A 22,918-nucleotide genomic window follows, 5' to 3' on the forward strand; every position below is an offset into this window, starting at 1 on the left:
TTAAAAAGAATAAATTTGCACCAGATGCTTGTACCTGAAAGTATGCGTGGATAACACATTACAGAATATTTGGAATACTGGATCTTAAAACTCTACTGTGCAAGTTACTGGTTAAACCTTAATTTGATAATTTTTTAGGATCTGGGCATCACTGCTGGGGGCAGCATTTAATGCCCATCCCTAATTGCAATTGCAGCAAACAATCTGCTGAAGGAACTCAGCGGGTTGAGCAGCATCAGTGGAGGGAAAGGAACTGTCAATATTTTAGGTCGAAACCCTGCATCAGGTCTGAGTGGAGATAGCCAGTATAAAGAGGGCAGGGGGAGTGGTAAGGTAGGAGCCCTAGGTGATTGGTGGACTGAGATGGGGTGAAAGATGATGGGCAGGTTGCACCAGGTCAGGGAGGAGAGCAGGGGTGACTGAGGCAGGTGGATGATTGATGGAGGCAGACACCCCTCCCTGACCTCTAGCCCTTTCCCCTGCAATCACAGGAGGTGTTACACTTGTTCCTACACCTCCTCCCTCACCACCATCACCTCTCCCCTCCCCTACCTGTCATCTTTCACCCCTCCTCAGTCCACCAATCACCTTGGGCTCTTGTCTCATCAGTCCCCCTCTCCTGTTCATACTGGCCATCTCCCCTCTGTCCTGATACAGGGTTTTGACCTGAAATGTTGACAATTCCTCCCTCCCACCCCCCACCCCCAAATAAATGCTGCCCAATGCACTGAGTTCCTCCAGCAGATTGTTTATTGCTCCAGATTGCAGCATCTGCAGTTTCTTGTGTCTCCTAACTGCTATTGAACTCTGTGGTTTGTGAGACCATTTCAGAGGGCTTTTAAGGGATAATCACATGGGTGGGTCAAGAGTCACATACTGGCCAGATTTCCTCACTTGAAGGAACCAGATGAGCTTTTCCAACAGTTCAGTAGCTATAGAAATATCATTTTTTTTGAGATACAGATTATTAACTAAATTTTGAATTCCCACAGCAACCACACTGGGAGTTGAACTTGGGTGTTTGGATTACAAACTTGATAATTTAACTACTGAGTTGCTACCATAATCTTAATTCTCTGAGGTGGCAAAGGACTATTTACTGTAATAAAATGAAGACTTATGTTCATGGTTCCTTTACCTACAGCTCCCAGCCTTGGTTGGTCTGTCTGAGTGAGCTACCAAAAAGAAAACCAGTTGTTCCCTCACAGGAACACGGAGGGGATGAAAGAAACTTAATCAGCGCACAATGCGAGGAGAGCAATATAATGACATTAAGCAATGTACATAGCCCAAAGTTCACCTTCTTTCCTTCTCATCCAGATAGATGCACTTAGTGTTGCAAAACTAAATATGTTTAATAACACTTTAATAAATTATTTTCATGGATAAAATGCGTAATAAATAGAATAAGGCAAAATTCCCAATGTACTTACTTGTCTCCGAGGGTAACTTTCTGTGTGTTGTAAGAAGCAACGCACACTATAATCCACTGCCTTTGCCCTCACATAGTAGCCACTTTAAAGGGAAAAAAATAATTTCCATTTTTTTTCATGCAATTAAAATATCTCAACCTATTTCTTTATGCATCTCTCCTGAAGTTGTTAAACACCTTTGATTTAACTGACTTGGACTCAGTGGGCAGAAAGGTCTCCTTCTTGCTGCACCCTTTGTGATTTTCAGGAGCTGGGGAGGTTGTTCTATCACTTGTCAATTTGAAGGTTTCGTGCAAAATGCCAAACTTCCATTCAAGCTTGAATTCATTTAACTTGTAAGTAAATACAGAACCAGAACTGGCAGCCCTAATTGCTTAAAGCATTTCTCAGCTTGGTTCACAACTTTCAAAATGTTGCATGATTTCTTGGTTATTAGCAGCCTTAGCAGTGTTCTAAAAAACTTCACATAAAAGTTACTACCCATCTGAAGCCAATTTTTTTGCTAGTGCACATTTGATCTAGATTCTGTGACTGGCTCTCTTGCGCTGTCAAAATGTCAGGGACTCTGTTCTTTGTGGTCCAACAAGACTGCTAGCGGGATACAAGATCATCTAGATTTATTAGTAGAAGCACAAGGAGAAGACTGACAGCTGTCAGTCAGAATTTTATCTGAATAACCACCAGGTTAAAAGTAGCTCAAGTCTACCATAATGACCAATAGCTGTGACAGGATCCATTGTTACATCTGAACAAATTTAATTTTTTTTCTTCTAATTATCCAGGAATACCTTAGCACATTTCTGCTCATGTCGAAAGTCAATATTAGTCAGAAGCTTGTGATTATCATGAGGGAGAAAAAATCCAATTATGTTTAGCTCTGTATATTGTGGTGTATTCTCAAGTAGTCCATTCATAAGAACACAAGTAATAGGAGTAACAGAAGGCTACTCAGCTCTTCAAGCAATATGCATCCTCCCCGTATCACAACAACATCTGACATTTTATGGACTTCTAAATTGATTAAAACTACCTCACTTCTAAACCAGCCTGTCATCAGCATTGACAAAAATATAAGAACAGAAATCAAACAAGAAAAGCCTCAAAATGGATATTAATTTTATATTATTATTATTTATATTGTTTTATTTTATTAATGTTAATAATTCTTTTAACTTGTTTCTACAAGGAATAGACTTACTCTCACTTTAAAAGTGCATAGACTTTATCATGCATAAATATTCACCTGACATGCAAAAAAAATTGTTAAACAGTATGGTAATATTTATTGCATTGCAGCGGCCAGCTACAGTACTATAGAATAAAGACACGAAGTCTGTTGCTTGGAGTCAGAAGTCAATTGCTCGACAGGGGCGCGGTGTGCCTTTTAATACCGAAACTCTTCCCACACTTCAGTTCCCGCGTTGACGTCACATGCGGGTCACCTGACCTTCCCGCACGCGGGCTTTCCTAGCCCAACGATGGAGAAGAAGGAGGGCACCGCGCCATCTTGGGTCGGGGCCTCCGACGACACTTGCAATCTTGGGAGCTGGTTCGATACTGGTAAGGTGAGTCGCCACATAACCCCTGCACCCCCCACCTCCCCCAGAACCGGCGATACCATCGCGAAAGCCAGAATTAAATAAACTATGACTTGGGTGGCCTGCCCCTGCGTCACGCTTGCTGGACCACTACCGATTGGTCCAGGTCTAAATGAGCCGGCTTCAGCCAGTCAATTGTAAAAACCTCCTCACGCCCCCCAAATGTCCAGCACAAACGTAGACCCATTGTTCTTGACGACCCGGAATGGCCCTTTGTACGGCTGCTGCAGCGGTGTTCAGTGCGCACCCCTCCTGACAAAGACAAACTTACAGTCTCGGAGGGACGTCGGCATACGGGTCGGGGCATGTCCGTGTCGCGAGTTGGGTATCGGGGCCAGGTTGCCAAGCCGCTCGCGCAGCCGGTCATAGGTCGCAGCAGGTTCTTCCTCTGGCCCCCGAGGGGCTGGTAGGAACTCACCCGGGACGACCAAGGGCATTCCATAGACCATCTCCGCGGACGAGGCATGCAGGTCCTCTTTTGGCGCGGTACGTATCCCCAGCAGGACCGAGGGGAGTTCGTCCACCCAGTTGGGCCCCTTTAGGCAGGCCATGAGTGCCGAACTGGAGTTGCACTGAACGGGTGACAAAGGTCCGGGTGGCACTGCTGTTGGCGGCTCTGAAGGCGGGTCCTGGTGTGCGGTTGCAAGTCTCGTGGCTGTTGGGAGACACGACGCTGACCTCGGCCCCGGTATCTACCAGGAAACGACAGCCGGAACGCCTGTCCCACACATGCAAGAGGCTATCCGGGTGGCCAGCCGCTGTAGCCATCAGCGGTGGCTGGCCCTGGCGTGTCCCGGAAACCTGCATGGTGGCTGGCACCTGTGGGCGCCTGCACCCCACCGCTGGTGGTAGAAACACCATTGGTTGGTCAGTGCCTCAGACCTGGTGGCGGGTGGGGTGTGGTCGATTGCCGGGTCTGGTCTGCTGGGCCGCCAGGTACGTGGCATGGCAACGTGCTCAACAGATGCCCCGCTCTCCTTCTTCGCCCGCCAAAGGACATCTGACCGAGCAGCCACCTTCCGGGGGTCACTGAAGTCGGCATCTGCCAGGAGCAGGTGGATGCCGTCGGGTAACTGCTCTAGAAAGGCCTGCTCGAACATCAGGCAGGGTTTGTGGCGGTCTGCCAGGGCCAACATCTTGTTCATGAGCGCAGAGGGGGATCTGTCACCCAACCCATCGAGGTGGAGGAGGCGGGAGGCCCATTTGTGTTGGGAAAGGCCGGAAGTCTCAAGAAGGAGAGTCTTGAACTTATCATACTTCTCCTCCTCCGGGGGCGCCTGGATGAAGTCCTCGACCTGGGCTGCGGTGTCTTGGTTGTAGTAGTACTTGGTGTCGTCCCTGGTGACCTGGAGAATCTGGAACTGGGCGTCAGCCTGGTCGAACCAGACACATGGCCGGAGGGTCCAAAAGGTGGGCAGTTTAAGGGCTACTGCCTGTACCTCTTGTTGCGGAGACATTATGGGTCCAAAAGCGTTTGGGCCCGTCGGGGTCACCAATGTAGCGGCTAGCTACACTACTATAGAATAAAGACACGGAGTCTGTTGCTTGGAGTCAGAAGTCGATTGCTTGACAGGGGCGCGGTGCGCCTTTTAATACCAAAACTCTTCCCGCGCTTCAGTTCCCACGCTGATGTCACGCGCAGGTCACCTGACCTTCCCGCGCATGGGCTTTCCTAGCCCAACGATGGAGAAGGAGGAGGTCCCCGCGCCATCTTGGGTCGGGGCCTCCGACGACGCTCGCGATCTCGGGAGCCGGTTCAATACCGGTAAGGTGAGTCGCCACAGCATCATCATAGCCTGTGCTAAAGTTAACTAATATCATCTGAGTTTGTACATGAAATTCTACTCCTGGCTTCTGCACTCCTGCATTTTTGGCAGGGAGGTGGTGAATCAGCTTGAGTTTCCATTCCACTTCTCCCTGCTGGGATTATCTGCAGACATAACCGCATTGTGAAAAGCCTGCTAATGGTCTCATCATCTGGCTAGGACGTCCAGGCTTTTTCCCCACTGCTATCGGACTTCTGAACCAATCAACTCTTTCACACCCCCTCCCCAGTGGTGCAGCCGGTTTCTCATTCTCTTAATTCTACCTCCCTCGGTTATCCTGTTATTGTCACTTCAGCATTTCTTTTGTACTACTTCAGATCTGCACTACAATCTTTGCACCATTCTGCAGTTTTGCACTCTTCGTATTTATTGTTGTATTTATTATTACTACGAATACTGTTTACTTTGTGAGCTTCATGCGAACAAGAAATTTCATTGCACCCTGGTGTATATGACAATAAACTAATCTGATCCAACTCATACCTCAGCAATGGCTGCTTCAGTCAGGTATGATCCCCAAAAGAACATGCTCAGTTAATTCTTTCAGAGGGTCAATAAAATGCACCATCATATTAGCAAAGCAGTACTCAAATAAAATTATACCAAAGTCACCACCCTGAACATGCAAGATTCAGGGTGCACAAATACTTTCAACAATGTAACTAAAAACATGTAATACTGTTCCATACCGATTTATGAGTGGAGCTCTTCTGCTGGTTTTATTTACAAATCCTTTCAGAAATCCATCAGTGAAGTAGCCTAAATTGACCATTGAACACTTGCTGACAATACTGCTGTCATTTGTACCCTGGACCTGCACAAAGATCAATAAAATGGTGACAGTGTAAATGAGCAACATCTTAATGCTGAAGGCTAATATTCACACACATAAAGGAACATCTGCCACGTACCTGAAGCCAATTTTATATGTGTGCCTTTTGCAATATTTTTGTTAGGTTTGAATGGTATGGCATGTCTACATTTTACAGGCAACTGCAAAACCAAAGCTTACAACAGAATAAAAACATTGTATGGACCTTGAGATACAATCAAAAGAACCAGAAATATCACTTATACCAGACCAAAACTAGGCTACAGGTTTAGAGAGCAGAGACCAGTAGAGAACGGCAAAGTAGAATCAGTAGCTCCTTTTTGATTCAGTGAAACTTGCCTAAAAACACATCTAGATAACAGCTCCCTTGTTTTGGTATCCTTTATGTTGCATTAAAGTTTCATGTTAAAGATATCCAGGTTAAGAGCCTGTATTAACTGCAGGTAGGATTGCTGCATTTCAGTGAACCCTTTTAACATCAGCATATTCCCATGGTAGATTTTCAAAGTTCCTTTTTTTAAAAATTCATTCTTCAGGATCTGGGCAAGATCAGTATTTATTGACCGCTCTCTAATTGCCTTTAAACTGGGTGGTTTATTGAGCAATTTCAGAGACTCTTTAAGAGTCAACCACACGGGTGGATATGGAGTCAAATATAAACCAGATAAAGACAGCAGATTACACCCCACCCCCTCAAACCCTGAAGGAGTTTTTACCCAGTGGGTTTTTACAACAATCCAGTAGTGTTGTGGGCATTGTTGATTATTTACTGAACTGAAGTTCCAGAGTAATAGTGATGGGACTTGACTGAGGTCTCCAGATTGTTAGTCCAGCCTCTGGATTACTAGTCTGGTAATTCAACTACTTTATCACCATTGCATGCCTAGTCTTCTTATATGATACATTTCCATACAGCACCCTGCCTGTCTATTCATTTTCAATGGCTCCTTTAAAATAATTAATATGATTTATACTTCTCCTTTAAAACAATTAACATGATTTTACTACCAGGTATGGTATAATTAAAAGTATAATATAATGGCAGATTAAGGGGATTTCAGATGTTCTCTCAACTGTTTTTAATCTCAGATAGGTCATTGAGTACTAACACAGAAGAGATGTTTCTCCAGAGGATGTACGGAAATCAATACAGTCTCAAATACCTGCTGCAATTACATAAGATCACTGGCAGGGATCCATGATCCAGATCTGCTTCCCTTCTGAGTTTCCCACACCACTGAAGCAGAACCAAAAGTAAGAAGATAGCATATGAGGAATTAGGCTATGTTGCAGTTTCCTACAGTTTGTTAAGATGATCTGACAATGACAATACCGAAGAAATGCTCATCAGAAATTAGTTTCAATATATCAATTTCCAATGGCACAGTGGTAAAACTTTTCAGAGTTGCTGCCTCAAAGCTCCTGCAATCCAGATTCAATCCTGATCTCTGGTGCTGTCTCTGTGGAATTTGCAGGTTCTCCCTGTGACAGCTTGGGTCTCACCCAGGTATCTTGTTTCCTCTACATTCTAAAGACGTGTTGGCAGAAGCTGGGGGAGGGGAAGAGTTGATGGGCGTGTGGGGAGAATTACCATAAAACTCCATTAACCAAGCACACTCAGGACTGTGGTGGTGCTAGACTGGCAGGCTTTCCAGACAATTGGATGTTATTCCAATAAATACTTCAACACACTTTTAGTACACTCTTCTTTTAAATGTTACACAATAGTATGATAAATTTTACAGCAAACCCAGTAAACTTGAAGAGAGTGTGACAACCAGGGCCCTGGTGAATTAAAAGGGAGTATGGCAACCAGAGCCTGCAAGCTTGATGATGAACCATCACGATTTCCAAACAATCAGATAATGGATTATCATATTTTACTATAATGAGATTATTGTTGGATTAGTGTAAATGAGTGCTTGATAGTTGGCGCAGACTTGGTGGACCGAAGACCTGCCACTGTGCTATTTGGCTCTTGATTCTCTATGTCTGATTGATTTCTATAAGGTTTATTGGGAGATTATAACATGGCCAAAGAACAGAAAGCTGAGTATTGGTAAACAGTAGTTTATTAGGCTGGAGGAAATGCGCAGTGATATTTCCCACAGGTTCCTATTGGAACCACTGCTGTTTTCAACATGACCTGGAATTGTGCAAACTGGGGACAATTTCATATTGCAGGTAGTATGAAAATTGGAAATGTAACAAACATTCAGAAAAATTGTACATATTTCAGGAGGATGTAGACATTAGAGAAATGGGCAGAAAGATGGTACATAAAATTTAGCACAGAAAAGTGTGATGCCATCCAACTGGTAGGAAGAAAACACATGAACTAAAATAAAAAAAGCCAGAGAAGCAATCAGCAAGTCAGACAGCGTACTATAGACAGAAAATCAGAGTTAAAGCTAAAGGTCAGTGGCTCTTCACTAATTTTGGTGAAGGATCACTTACCTGAAATGTTAACTCTTTCTCCCCTGATCTGTTTGTTTCCAGCATCTGATATTTGACATCTAAATTAACTAAATTGGACATTCTTAAAGGAACTGCAGGAACAGGCAAGCACCTAAAACTTTGAAGTTGACAGATGGCATGATTGATTGAAAATATAATTTTAGCAAAAAAAAAGTTCTTTGGCTTTATTAAAAGAATAGTGTTCAAAATTAAGAAAATTAATTTTTATCTTTGCTAAACATTGTTAGGCCTCAACAGGAACAACGTATTCAATTTGAGGGAATTACAATTTATGAAGGGATAAAGGTACAATGGATAAGAATGGTCCTAAGGTTGAGGGGCTTCAGCTACATTGAGATCATAGAAAACGGAATCGTCCTCTTTCCAGCAGAGAGGAAGGAAGATTTTTTAAAGAGATGTTTAAAATCAAGAATGTTTTAACAGAGGAAATAATTGAAACTGTCTCTTGTATTGGAAAGATAATTAGCTAGACAGAGATTAAAGGTGATTAGCAGTAGAACCAGAGACATGAGGAATTTTTTTTGGTAATGTGTACCAGCCTTGAATGCAAATCCTGAAAGAGTGGTGGAAACAGAGCTAACAACAGCAACATTGAAAAGGGAGTTGAACAAATAGCTGAAGGGTAAACAAAAATATAAACATATGTGGAGAAAAGCAATGGAGTAGGATTTATTAGCTAGCACTTCCAAATAACCAACATAAATACAATAAACTGAATTGTCTCCTTCTGCGCTACATCATTCTATGAATTAATCAACAGTAAAAATGTGGGAGCGCAAAGCAAGTAATACACATCTCATTTCACACATAGCAGCATATGATCAACAAGGATGACAGATGATAAACCCACTTAAATATATAGAACATTACAGCACAGTACAGGCCCTTCGGCCCACAATGTTGTGCCGACATTTCATTCTGCTCTAAGATCTATCTGACCCTTTCCTCCCACACAGCCCTCCATTTTTCTATCATTCATGTGGCTGTCCAAGAGTCTCTTAAATGTCCCTAATGTATCTGCCCCCACCACCTCTGCTGGCAGTGTGTTCCAAGCACCCACCACCCTGTGTAAAAAAACTTACCTCCGACATCCCTTTTTCTTTCCTCCAATTATGTCCCCTAGTGTTAGCCATATTCGCCCTGGGAAAAAGTCTCTGACTGCCCACTTGATCTAGGCCTCTTATCATCTTGTACACCTCTATCAAGTCACTTCTCATCCTCCTTCTCTTCAAAGAGAAAAGCCCTAGCTCACTCAACCTATCCTCATAAGACGTGCTCTCCAGTCCAGGCAGCATCCTGGTAAATCTCCTCTGCACCCTCTCTAAAGCTTCCACATCCTTCTTATAATGAGATCTATTACAGTTTTAATAAAGAAGGCAAATACTTTATTAAAATGAATGATTGTCAGTTTAGTAAGTGATTATTATGCTAGTATATAGGGAGACTATCACAATCCATAATGACCTGGCTGGGCCTCATACAGTCCTTTTTTTTAAATCTATAATTTGTAAGCAACTTCACAAATCCTGCTATCTCATTACTGCAAGCACAAAGGTCACCTCAAGAACTCCACTGGATTAGTAGTTTCTGCATGTGTTCTAGAAATGCCACACTATAGTTCAGTTTGGCATTTCTAGAACATATGCAGAAGGCAGACTGATATGCTGAATCATTTTGGCAATTTTTGATATTAAACATTGGATGGATATCCCAAAGTGCTGGACACCAACCATTTCCGAATTACTTACAGCTGCAGTGCATGATTTTTTTTTACTTCTCACGATTCCTATCAAACTCCCAATTCAATCTGATAGAATTTTTTGATGAGGTAACACAGTTGATGAAGATAATGCAGCTGATGCGGTGCACATGGACATCCAAAAGGCTTTCGATAAGGTGCCACTTAATAGGTTTATCAGCAAAGCTGAAGTTCAAGGCATAGAAAGGATATCAATAGCTTGGAAATGAAGTTGATTCTGTTACAGACAATAGAGGGTCATGGTGAATGGTTGTTATATGAACTGGTCCACTGGTAAATTGTGGCCCTCTACAGGGATCATTATTAGAGCCATTGCTTTTTTTGATGTATACTAATGATCTAAAATGGACTCCTTTGGTCCTGTAACCATTCTATGACTCCACTTGACCATTTTTTGTACTGATGATGACAGTATGTGTGAGCTGTCATTATTGCAGATCCAGTGCTAGTTCAAGGATTTTATCTGGAATTATGATAGGTAATATGTCCATTCACAATGAGTCATTTGCAAAGTATTGTTATACAGTGCAAAATTAATCCCTTTAATCATACATTATCCCATTTTTGAAATCAAAAGCCAGCTACACTTGAATCACAGAAAATGCTGGAAAAACTCAGCAGGCAAGGTAGCACATGAAAAGAGGAAAAGACTTAATGTTTTAGGTCAAAGATCTTTTGTGAAAATGCTTCAGATTTCCAGCATTTGCAGTTTTTTTTTACTGCTGTTTTTACAATCCTTAGAACCTTTACTGTTTTGATGCACCACCTTTCAACCTCTCTAAAATCTTTTTCATTGCACATTTTCCCCCATTCCATTAATCTGCCTGCTTATTTTGCTAACAGCTACATTTACACATGCATAAAAGTAATTTTCTTATGAAAAGATTTTGCACTGCATTATACTCAAACTAAATGAAGGTGCCATTCTCCATGATCCTGGATTAAATTGAGTAGGATAGCAGTGGTGCAGCTAAATGGAGCTTCAGGCTCACAACTCCAGCAACCCAGGTTTATTCCTGACCTCTGGTGCTATGTGGAGTTTGTCCATATCAGTTTGTTTCTCATACATCCATAGGCATTCAATCACAGATCATATCCCAGCCAATGTTTTTCTTTATTTTTGTTCTGCAGACATGATAGATCTTTGGAGCAAGATTTTGATTAACTACTGGATCTGGTTCAGTAGCAGGTTGCTGAGGTTCAACCAACTCAGAATGCAATGAAGCAGTAAAAAAAAAGATGGGAACATTACTCATAGCTTAGGTTTTAATAATATGACCATGATATACTATATATGCCTGGCTGCAAGTTAACATGTGGCTTCTCTGCTCAGATCCCCAATCTGAATATATGATCCTTCATTCCACCTCCCAGACTGGGTCAAGAGACCATGTTCCTTGGGGATCTCACTGAGCAATCATTAACAGTCCTATTGCACTGACTCATCTTGGCACTGCCTGGATCACCAGTTATCCACTAACGGAAAGGCCAAAAGATTCCATGATGTGTGCAGCCCAGCTCCAAATGAGTGGCTATTGTCTGGGGAAATCAAAAGGTCCAGCCATTAACCCTTGTTCATCAAGCTGCCTGTCTTCTGACCAAAATGCAGGCAGTAACCTGGGGGGAAAATGGGTGGGTCAGACAATCCACACCGGTATATGGTTATAGTACAAATCTTGTATTATAATCAGGCTCCTTATGTTTATCAAATGTGATTACTGATTTAAATGTTGTTTCTGATGCCTCCACTAATATACTACAACTTGTGATTAGAAATGCACTTTTCTAATCCTAATGGATCCCGGAAAAAGCTCTCTTCTCATCCAGTCATCTCTGATGTAAGCAAGGCTCCAACTGTGGCTCTTTTTATGCAATACAAGTTGCCCCATACAACATTCTGGGTTCAATGTTTTTATTTTACTGATAACACACACATAAGATTCATGGAACACAGAAACAGGCCTTTTGGTCACCACATCCATGCAAACCACCCAAGTACCAATCTATACTAGTCCCATTTACCAGCACTTTGTAGTCTTCTATGTGCTGGTGATTTAAATGCTTGTCTGAATACTTAAACGCTGTGAGAGTATCTGGCTTCACCATCCAATCAGGCAGTGCATTCAAGATGCCAACCACTATCTGCATGAAAAAGTTCTTCCTCAGATCCCCACTAAACCTCTTACCCCTTACTCAAAACCCAGTTCTAGATACCCATCATGGGAAAAGTTTCCTGCTATCTGCACATGGTTTCTTTTTCACCACTTCACAAGGCTGAGGGGAGTGCTGATAGAGGTGTCCAAAACTATGATGGGCCTACAGTTTGAAATGCACACTGAGCTCACATTTGTACAAGCACTTGAATCACCAAGAAAAAGGCTACAGACCAAGTGCTGGTAAATGGGATTAGTGTAGGTGGGTGCTTGATGATTGGCATGCAGAGGGCAGGTCAAAGGGCCTATTTCTGTGCCGTATGACTATGTAATACAATACTGCTGTTCTGATTCAATCACATTGTGAATAAACCACTATTTTCTTCAGCAGAACAAGGAGAAGACCAAGCTTTCTTTTTTTGGTTCTGCCAAAAATTGCATACTGCAATCACAAATTCCATCCACTTTCATAGATCAGTGCAGCACAGGAACAGGCCTTTTGGCCAAAGTTGTCTGTACCAACCATGATACCAATTTCAGTTAATTCCAACTGCCTGCATAGTCATTATCCCTCCATTCCCTGCCTGTTCATGTGTTTCTAAATGCCTCTTAAATGTTGCTATCGTATCTGCTTCTATCACTTCCCCTGGCAGCACAGTTCAGACACTTACCACTCTGTGTTAAAAATTTACCTCACAGATCTCCTTTAAACTTTCTCCCCAGATAGAGTGAATGCACTGTCTTTTTCCCCCATGGTTGGGGAATCAAGAACTGGAGTGCATAGATTTAAGGTGAGCATGGAAAGATTTAATAGGAACTTGAGGGTCAACATTATTTTTTTTAAAAAGCACAAAGGGTGGTATCTATGTGGAATGAGCTTGCAGAGGCAGTGGTTGAGGCAGGTACAATAACAACTTTTAAAAGACACTTGGACAGGTACACAGATTGGAAAGGTTTAGAAGGTTATGGTCCAAATACTAGCGAATGGGATGAGCTTGGATGGGGCATCTTGGTCAGCATGGATCAGTTGGGCTGAAGGGCTTATTTCCATGCTGTATAACTCTATCACCTTAAACTTATGTCCTCTAGTATTTGATATTTCCACCCTGGTAAAAGTCCAACCATCTACATTTTTCATAATGTTATACATTCTCAGCCTCAGACACTCCAGAGAAAACAATCCCAAGTTTGTCCAACCTCTCCTTATGGATAATACTCTCAAATCCACGTAATATCCTGGTGAACCTCTTCTGCACCCTTTCTTCAGCAGATGATGCATAATCTTAATACATTTCCTGATCCAAAAGTGAGTTTGAAACCATGCGTTATTACTTAGATTATCTTTTTACCTCATTGGCCAAATACTTCCCATCTCACCAATCAAAACACATCCCTACTTACTCATCATATGTACGCTTGACCTGCCAGCCAGATTCCAAATCACCCTGCCAAAATCCACAGCCTTCATTATCACTGCAATCCAAATCGTGATTCAACAGTTTCTCGGTAGAGACTGTAGCACATTATCTAAGTGAACAATGTAGGACAATGCTGAGAGTGCTGCAACACTCAAAGATGTATCTTTCAGATAAGATGCCAAACAGAACGCCCACTCGCAAAAGAAATACCCTCTCAAACCCACTCCACCATTCATCAAGATCATGGCTGATCTTCTACCACTGCACCAACGTTGCTTCATTATTCCCATATCCCTCGATTCACTTAATATCCAGGAATTGATTCCAGGGATAGCGGACTGCCATGTGCAGAGAGATTAATGTCAACCAGATTTACATTCACTGGAGCTCAGAAGAACGAGAAGGCCTGCAACTGCAGTCAGCACACTCCGCTCCATCATCAGTAGGAAGAGCCTTCAGCCAACCTCTATGCACCGCCTTCCCTTCGCCCTCTGACTCCCTACACTCATCCCTGCGACTGTGCTGCACCTCCACTCGTATTCCCGCTACAGAGCGCCCAAGCGCCTGGAGCTGGCCCACCCAAACACAGGGACTGAGCTGAAAACAAGCCTCTGCCCAAAAGGGCTTGCAATCCCGCCCTTTATCCAGGAGCGACCATCACTCACAGCTGCGTCTTTCCCGGCCTGTCTCTTACTCCTGCATGTCTTATTTATGGCGCTGACTGAGTGGCCCTCCTCACTCCCATGCTCCAAGCTCATTGCTGCAGCAACAAGCGGCAGACTCGACGCATGCCCACGGCCAGGAAGGCCGGCCAAGATCCGCACATGCGCAGTGCCTGCGAGAAACACGCGTGCGCATTGATAAGAGAACCGGCTGATCTCCTTCGAGGTGTTTGCACCTGACGTGTGGGGACTGTTGCTCCAGCGACGCCCTCTCCAGAGCTCTGCAGGCGGCAGTACGGTTACAGAAAGGTGCTGGAGTTTATTTCACTCAGTCAATTACAAATCTTTCGAAATAGGTAGCAGTGCTAATAACATAACCACGATTGTTTAATTATTACATAAATATGTCACTGTTCATAGTCTTCTCAGAAAAAAAAACACCAGAAATGGGGCGCAGTCTCTTGACCCAACCTTGCCATTCAGTAAGATCATGGCTGATCTGATCTTGGTCCCATTTTACTACCTGTTCCCCATAGCCATTGACTCTCAGGTAGACTGATTTAAAAAAAAAACCCGCAGATGCTGGAAAACAGAAACGCAATGGCTAACACGAGGGGTCATAATTTTAAGGTGACTGGAGGAAGGTATAAGGGGGATATCAGGGGTAAGTTTTTTTACACAGAGAGTGGTGGGTGCATGGAATGCACTGCTGGCAGAGGTTGTGGGGACAGATACATTAGGGACATTTAAGAGACTCTTAGACACATAAATGATAGGGGAAATGGGAGGCTACGTGGGAGGGAAGGGTTAGATAGATCTTAGAGCAGGATAAAATGTCAGCACAACATTGTGGGCTGAAGGGCCTGTACTGTTCTGTAATGTTCTATGTTTCTAAGTGCAGGGAATATTTGGTAGGTCAGGCCACATCTGTGGGAAGAGAAATAAAGGTTCCAGATCTTTGAATTCTGATGAAGGGACTCTGATCTGAAATATTGACTCTCTTTCTCTTCCCACAGATGTGACCTGACCTGTTAAGTATTTTCATTCTGTTGTAAGCTTTGTTTTGCTGAGCATTTCCAACATTTTTTGTTTTTGTTTTACACCAAAAATCTGTCTAACTCGGCTTTAAATATATGATTCGGTGTCCATGCTTCTCTGGGGAAGAGAATTTCAAAGATTCACAACCCTTTGGCAGAAGAAATTCCTCATCTCCACTGTAAATGGGTGATCTCTCTTATTCTGGAACTATGCCCTCTAGCTCTAGATGACCACACCTGCAAACACAATTTGAAATGGAAGATTTGAAGTGGGCAGGTAATGGATTGGAATGTAAATTTACGATGAGATCTTTGGGATTTTGTGAAATTCTATTTAATTTAGAAATCTAAGAAATCTTTGCCATTTTTTTCTTTAAAAAATATATATTTTTATATACTTTCATGGACCTGTGATGACACTGCTGTGGTTGATCACAAGTCCATAGACTGGCTGCTGAGAAACAATGCATCAGTGAACCTGAGGGGAGTTTTACACTGATCCTGTAGTTTCATTGTCACAGTTGGACACATCATGGCTGCAAACAGAATTTTTAAAATAATGGCAAATAGCTAAGCAGGGGAACAGGACCATTGGCAATGTGAAGTGGAACCAAAAATCAGCATTTTGGTTTTCCGATGGTTTGACCAATGGCAGATGCAGCACATCCAAAACTGGATATCGGACAGCTGTGGCTACAGAGGCTACAGGAGGGTCAAGAGAGGTAGTGGAGATGAAGAGCTGGTTAGTGCAAATACACGAAAGGAATCTGATCTTTTATCACCAGTTGATGTAGTGTGGAGGCAATGTGTAGAAGAGAAAAAGATCAAGAATAGATTCTTAGGAGCTCCATTGCAGGTTGGGAAGAGATGCAACTGCCAGTGATACTGCAAATGGATAGGCAATGGTTACAGAGGATACCACATGTGACTTTAATTAGGCTACTTCGAATCTTGTGGGGATTATTGGATGGAAGAAATGGTGGTTGTTTGCACAAAAGAGGGGGAAGTACACAGTGCATGGTCCATTTCTAATAATTAAAGGTATAAAGTGAGGACAATTTTAAAAGGATATTGTCAAGCTGTAGGAGAAACTTTTTGATCTGTTACCATGAATAAATTGTTAGTGGCATGATCACACTAAAATCAACCAAGGATGGAAGTTGTAACAAAAATCTGGAAAGATATACGTATGCCTGCAAAAATTGTATTCCATTACATTTACTGCAGCACAAATGCTTCTGGCTGGTGAAGTAGGTTATTCTTGGCTATTTGTGGAACTAAGGCTGCATGAATTCTAATGATTCTCTGAAGAAAATATAACATTATTACCTTGATTTACTTTAGCGAAGAAATGCCAATGCTGTCTTTGAAATATTTAATTGTGTGGATTCCCTGCTGGGTTCCTTGCTATAAAGGAACAATACCAGAAGTATAATGTAGTATTGCAAGCAAGTGGCCCATTAATTGCTACTATCTGTGACATTTAAATCATACCCTGCTCCTTGGTCTTTTATACTAAACTAAGATGCATACTAGTCAACCATGCCAGTGACTCTTGGGAAATGGATTTCAATCTAAAAGGCAGATCAACCGTGTTTCCAAGAGTGCATTATCTAGCTATGCTTTTCAAAAAAAAAGTTTAAAAATGGACTGGATACAAATACCATAAGATCTGGATAAATAAATCACCCTTTCAGATAAACTTGATACAGCTGCTCAATGTGTAACATGTAGTGCAATTTCTAAGTAGTTTTAACCAGAGACAAAGCTGGGAAAGTGGCCAAGTCAGCACTGGACATCCAGATTGATAAAGTTAACTGAACAAAAAAATCACAAGCAACACAGTAGTCTCATCACACAAATTCCTGACATCCACCCCTATTTTGTAAAGCTCTACTCTAGAACGCTGTCATAAACCATACATGAAATCTCTGTATTTTCCATGTTTTAAACCTATTGACAGTGTTCCATCATATGTTCCATATAATTGCTATTTCACCCAAAGAGGCTACAAAACTTGAGGCAGATTGTTCAACTAGATTATAAATGGGACTTTCATTCATATGGGTATTTATAGTAGATCAGCACTTGTATAACTACCTCCATGTTGACCTAAAGCCTACAGATTGGTTGCACATGGTATTTGTGAAGTAAGTGTGCTAAGGGCTACATGTAATTAATAATTTCTTCTCCCTTCAACTATGAAGTGCAATATTGGGATGCTGTGTAGCCAAACACATTTGTTTGCATTAATTTGAATTGAGAACACCAAGACTATTTTTGTGCTCTGTTTCTCTGGAAAGCTTGGAGCACATTTTGATCAGGGCACCATTTCCAGGCCCAGTTTCAGCACGAAACAAGAGGCATGAAGATTGATAAGAATTGGTTCTTGGACCTCATCATCATACTCTGAGTAAGCTGCCGCCACTAGTTATATCTCCGCAGGTAGCTCGAACAGCTTGTCAGACTCAATCCCAGGCTGTCTGCCTCACTTGTTGTGGTCTACATGTAAGAGCAATGGAGGGGTTTGCAGCATGTTCTTGAGCTGGGTGGAAGAATGACAAATCCTATGAATTCAGTAGAATATTGAATCTTTGTATCATTATTTTTGTCATGGAGTTCATACATGGAAACAAAAAGATCTAGCTCATAATTCGGTGGACTTTTTATTCTGTGGACTGTAGATTTTCACCAGATGTGTTCAATCAGCTAAAGTCAGATTTAAGACTATTTCATCATTCTTCTTCAAAGTACATAAGTCTCATTACTTGAAATGTCCCCTTCTATCTGGCGATGCTGCGTTAAAGTTATTAGCCAAGAATGCAAGAGATTTTAAACCCTCTCGTGGCCTTGGCCCTTTCTATCTCTGCAATCTCCTCAAACCCTACACTGACTCCTGGTTAAGCTATATCTTGATTTAAATATTCTCATTCTTGTTTTCAAATCCCTCAATAGCCTTGCCCTTTCCTAACTCTGTAATCTCCTCCAGCCCAATAATCCTCTGAGACATTTATGTTCTTCCATTTCTGGCCTCTTGAGTATTGTTGATTTTAATTGCTCTGCCGTTGGTGGGTGTTCTTTCAACGTTTAAGACTCTAAACTCTGGAATTAATCAACCTTTTCCTGCAACCTCCCTCCTGCACCCCCACCCACCACCATCAAGGCCACTGACCTATTATTTTCCCGCTAAGATGCTGCTTAAAACCCACCTCTGATCAAGCTTTTTGTTGTCTGCACAAGCAAGTCCTTATCTAACATGCCTTCCCTATTTGATGATAAAGCTTGTATGAAGTGCTTTGGTACGTTTTTCCTTGTTTAGGTAAAGCATCAGTCAAAGGACCTGTGGTTTCAAGAAAGTTAAATTTTGATTCAGATTATGACCATTAGTCACACTGTCCCATTTTACTCTTGTTCCTGTTCGGAAATGGGCATTATTTTCAGCTGAACATGACTGTGAGAAAAAAGGAACACTGTCTAGCATCTCAGCAAATGCGGTTCAAACATTTGTCATAGATGGAGCTGAACCTACTGCACTTGAGTTGCCATTTCCTTAAAGATCTATAGGCAGTTTTCATTGTACTGTCTTACTCTTCGGAATAAATGCTGACTACTGTTAACCAAGTAACTGTTGCACCATCATCAAGTTAATACTAGATAATCAATCCTGTTAATTTATTTGCTATCTTCAAGTTAGCTCTCAATAATCACTTCAGTTAATTTGTATGCAATGAGAGTGAGATCAATGGATCTGTAATTGCCTCTCTCTATTCTGTCATCCTTTTTGAAAGTGATAATTTTTCCTTCAATACTAATTACATAGGATTTACAGCAGAGAAACAGTGCATTTAGCTCCACTGGTCTTCACTATTATTTATGCTCCACACAGGCCTGCTTCTATCCTACTTCACCTCTATCAGCATTCTTTTATTCCTTTCTCCCTCATGTACTTAAAAGTAAAATTTTCTATAAAACCTTTCAATTTGTATTAATTTTCTAGGTCGGAAAGAAAATCAATAGTACTTTGATCAAAAGTGAGGTATGTATTGGGCTGAGCATTGATTGCTGTTTGGGCTCTAACAGGAACATCTTGCTTTTCTCATCCAGGCCACATGGTGCAGCCCTCAGACCATATTAACAAATTAAGTGACTTGTTCTCATGCTTCATAGTGTGGATAGATTTCAGTTTGCTTTTGGATCCACCCATGATGAACATGGCAGATTATCAATCAATACCAGTCTGTGAGGCTCCTAATTCAATTTAGGGAGAGTCTGATAGGTTTATTTTATAACTTCCTAACCAGATTTCCAGGAGAGGAGAGGTAGTTCAATTGCCAAATAATGAAAACAGGCACAAAGCAAAAAAAAGTACCTCAGGGAAAATTTCACATTTTCACTCCAGAAGTCTTAAGCCAGATGATTTTTAGGATCAGACTAATTACACAGGCAATGTTCCAAAGAGCATGTTCTGGAACGACAATGCTGGCCAGACAGACATTTGAACTTTTCCAGACAGGAAGAGAATATATGCTGATTGTATTGAGTATGACCACTGTGCATTTTACAAACTGCTTTAACTACAACAAGGCAACATTAAATTTGTCCGGCTTTAGTCAGCCTCAGCACTGAAGTATCCGCATCTCTCTTGGAACTTTTTCATTCAGCTGCCTCTGAATTTACTTCAATTACTTTTGCTCTGAATTTGCGTTTTTACTATGTTCCTAAGGATGATTTGTTACTCTGTTCCCTCTTATCAAGGTCATCATAATGTTATAATACCCAATACATGTTAATCCACATAACATACTCACACGTTGAGGGAATAATGCATGGTTGCAAATATTGAGACATTAAACTGAGGTCCTATCTGCTCTCTCAAAGGGACATAAAACATCCAATGGCATTATTCTGAATTTATATAAAGAACTATGTCCAGGTCATTACCAATAATTAGACCCTAACCAACACAAAAAAAATAATTGCTCATTATTATACTGTCTCGGGTCTTGCTGCAAGTAAATTAGCTTCTGTATTTCCTTAAAATAGAGACTTCATTTCAAAAGTAGTGGAAAGTGTATTGAGACATCCTGAAAGCATTATGAGAAATGCATTATAATTGTTTTTCATGTCTTTCTTTTATGTGCCTTACTGAAAGGATTACTTTTACTCAACATAATTGAGCTACTTAATCACTCCTGTACAAATCAATTAGTACCATTCAGAAATATAGAAATAAAAAGTAAAATAAAACTCCTCTCACAAGAATCATTATGATGTGAACAGCTCAACACACTGACCATTACGTTCAGTCTTCATTTACTGCTGGTTTGTTATCTGTGGATGTGTGTGCTGGTGTGGTCAGCCCCAATCCCCATCAAGAATTTTTCTGTACAACATACACATACACATTGAGAACCAATCATAATCTGCATAAAAAGGGTAATCAGATTCCAGACCACTTGTGTTAAGTGGCTCCCTGCTGTTTGCGGTTGAAATAGACTGTGGTCTTTGTTTATGTATGCACCTTGTGATTTCAAACTGATCCCTGCTTGTAAGCATCAGTATATTCAAATGAGGTAGGTTGTTAACTTAATGTGTTTTTTGGGAGATATGATGGGTACAAAGGAGGAATCTTTGGTAGTTTCTGTGTTTTTTGTGGTCCACAGCATGTGCCTTTATCCCTTCTGGATAATGGGGACTTTATGGTACTGATTAAATTCACAGAACCACTTTTACAATAAATGTCACTTTGTCAAGATGGTAGCCTTTGGTCACAGACGGAACAGGAGTTGGTCATTCTGATCTGGTTAGAGGGACCATGGCCTATCTGTGACCTTGTTCTTTATACCCAATTGGCCTCATTTCTCTTAATTCTTTTGTTTAACAGGTCAGGAAATGAAGCTTCAGCAACAGCTATTGTTTAGGCTAATCATGCTACCACTGCTGTAATTGGTAGTAGTAATTTGGTTGGAAATTGAACCTGAGATAATCAGAGTTTGTATCATAAGCTCCTGTAATCAGAGAAACATGGACTATTTTAGATTCATCTCTGCTTGGCAGTATTATTCTTCACCACCTTCGAATCACATAGAATTTTAACAACATTCCATTTGAAGTCTAGTGGCACTGCTCACAATAAATTGATTGTGAGTTGTTATGATAGTGCTACTTTTATCACTTGTTTGAACTTGGGTTACACATGTTCGTTGCATATTGTAGCAGTAAGTGATGTCTTTGACTTCTTCATTTACTTATTTAGTATGCCACTGGCCCATTGAATTGCTAGATTCTACAGAGCAAGCTCATTATTCCAATGGCCTCTTATCCTATTTTCCCCACAGCACTCAATTCTCTATCTGCTACATGCCCTTCAACTTCCCTTTGATCCTTATGCCACTTACCGACATTAAAGGGTTACTTAGAGTAGCCAATTAATTTACTAGAATGTCTTTGGGATGTGGGAAGAAACCAGAACACCTGGCAGAAACCCAGATAGTTATAGGGAGAATATGCAAATTCCACACCAATGGCACCCATGGTCAGAGTCATTGAAGCTATGAGGCAGCAACTCTCGCTGCTGCGCCACAGTGATTAATAAATCACAAAGTCATAGAAATTTACAATGCAGAAGGAGGTGACTCAGTCCATTGTGTCCAGGCTGGACAAAAGTGCATCCTACTTCCCAGCTTTAGTTATGGCTCTTTTTGGCGGCTAATGTGTCTAAAGCTAGAAGCTAAAACTTGTTTCTGCTATGATACTGTTTAAAAAGGAGTGTTGCTTATTCATTCATAGAATGTGCACATCTTGGCAAGGCCAGGCATGCCTATCGCTAATTGTTCTTGAAGATCTGTGATGATATGCCTCCCTGAATCACTGAGGATCTCTCCACTACTCTCTCTTGAAAGTTCTTATTGAGTCAGTTTTGACCACCCTTATAGGCAATGAATTGCAGACCATGATATTCTCTGCAAAAAGAAATCCTCACATTCCCATTGCATATTTTGCCTATACTTGCCCACTGGACTTCAGCCATCTGCTACAGGGCACACCTTTCCTCTATTAATCATATCATGATCTTGTACATCCCCATCAAATCATAGAGCATGGAAACAGGCCCTTTGGCCCAACTGGTCCATGCCAACCAGGATGCCCCATCCAAGCTTGTCCCATTTGCCAGTGTTAGGCCTATAACCTCCTAAATCTTTACAAACCATGTTCCTGTCCAACTGTCTTTTAAAAGTTGTTGTTGTACCTGCCTCAACCACTTCCTCTGGCAGCTGATTCCATATAGATACAACACTTGCTATAAAAAAAAATTGCCCCTCAAGTTCCTCTTAAACCTTTCCCCTCTCACCTTAAACCTATGCCCTCTAGTTTTTGATTCCCAGCTCTGGGAAAAAGACTGAGTGCATTCATCCTATCTATGCCCCTCATGATTTTATACACCTCTATAAGATCATCTCTCCTATGCTCGAAGGAGTAAAGTCCTAGCCTGTCCAACGTCTCCCTATAACTCAGTCCCTCAAGTCCTGCAGAATCCTTGTAAATCTTTTCTGCACTCTTTCCAGTTTAATAACATTTTCCTGTAGCAGGGTGACCAAAACTGAACACAATACTCCAAGTGTGGCCTTGCCAGCATCCTGTACAACTGCACCATGGCCTCCCAACATTTCTATTTGATGCCCTGACTTATGAAGGGCAGCATGCCAAAAGCCTTCTTCACCA

General features: G+C 41.6%; 1 protein-coding gene across 1 annotated transcript in view; it reads right to left on the minus strand.

Moving 5' to 3' along the window:
- The window catches only part of lcmt2 (leucine carboxyl methyltransferase 2), a 29,808-nt gene extending 15,480 nt beyond the window's left edge, over window positions 1-14,328 (minus strand). Inside the window, exons 1-3 of the mRNA XM_052021121.1 lie at window positions 14,163-14,328; window positions 5,547-5,671; window positions 1,434-1,515 (exon numbers count right to left, since the gene is read on the minus strand). Coding sequence (XP_051877081.1) covers window positions 1,434-1,515; window positions 5,547-5,671; window positions 14,163-14,255 — 300 coding nt within the window. The 5' untranslated portion in view covers window positions 14,256-14,328. The remainder of the gene's footprint in view (window positions 1-1,433; window positions 1,516-5,546; window positions 5,672-14,162) is intronic.
- Window positions 14,329-22,918: the final 8,590 nt, after the last annotated feature.

This window comes from Pristis pectinata, chromosome 1 (assembly GCF_009764475.1).
Source record: "Pristis pectinata isolate sPriPec2 chromosome 1, sPriPec2.1.pri, whole genome shotgun sequence".
NCBI classification, from domain to species: Eukaryota; Metazoa; Chordata; class Chondrichthyes; order Rhinopristiformes; family Pristidae; genus Pristis; species Pristis pectinata.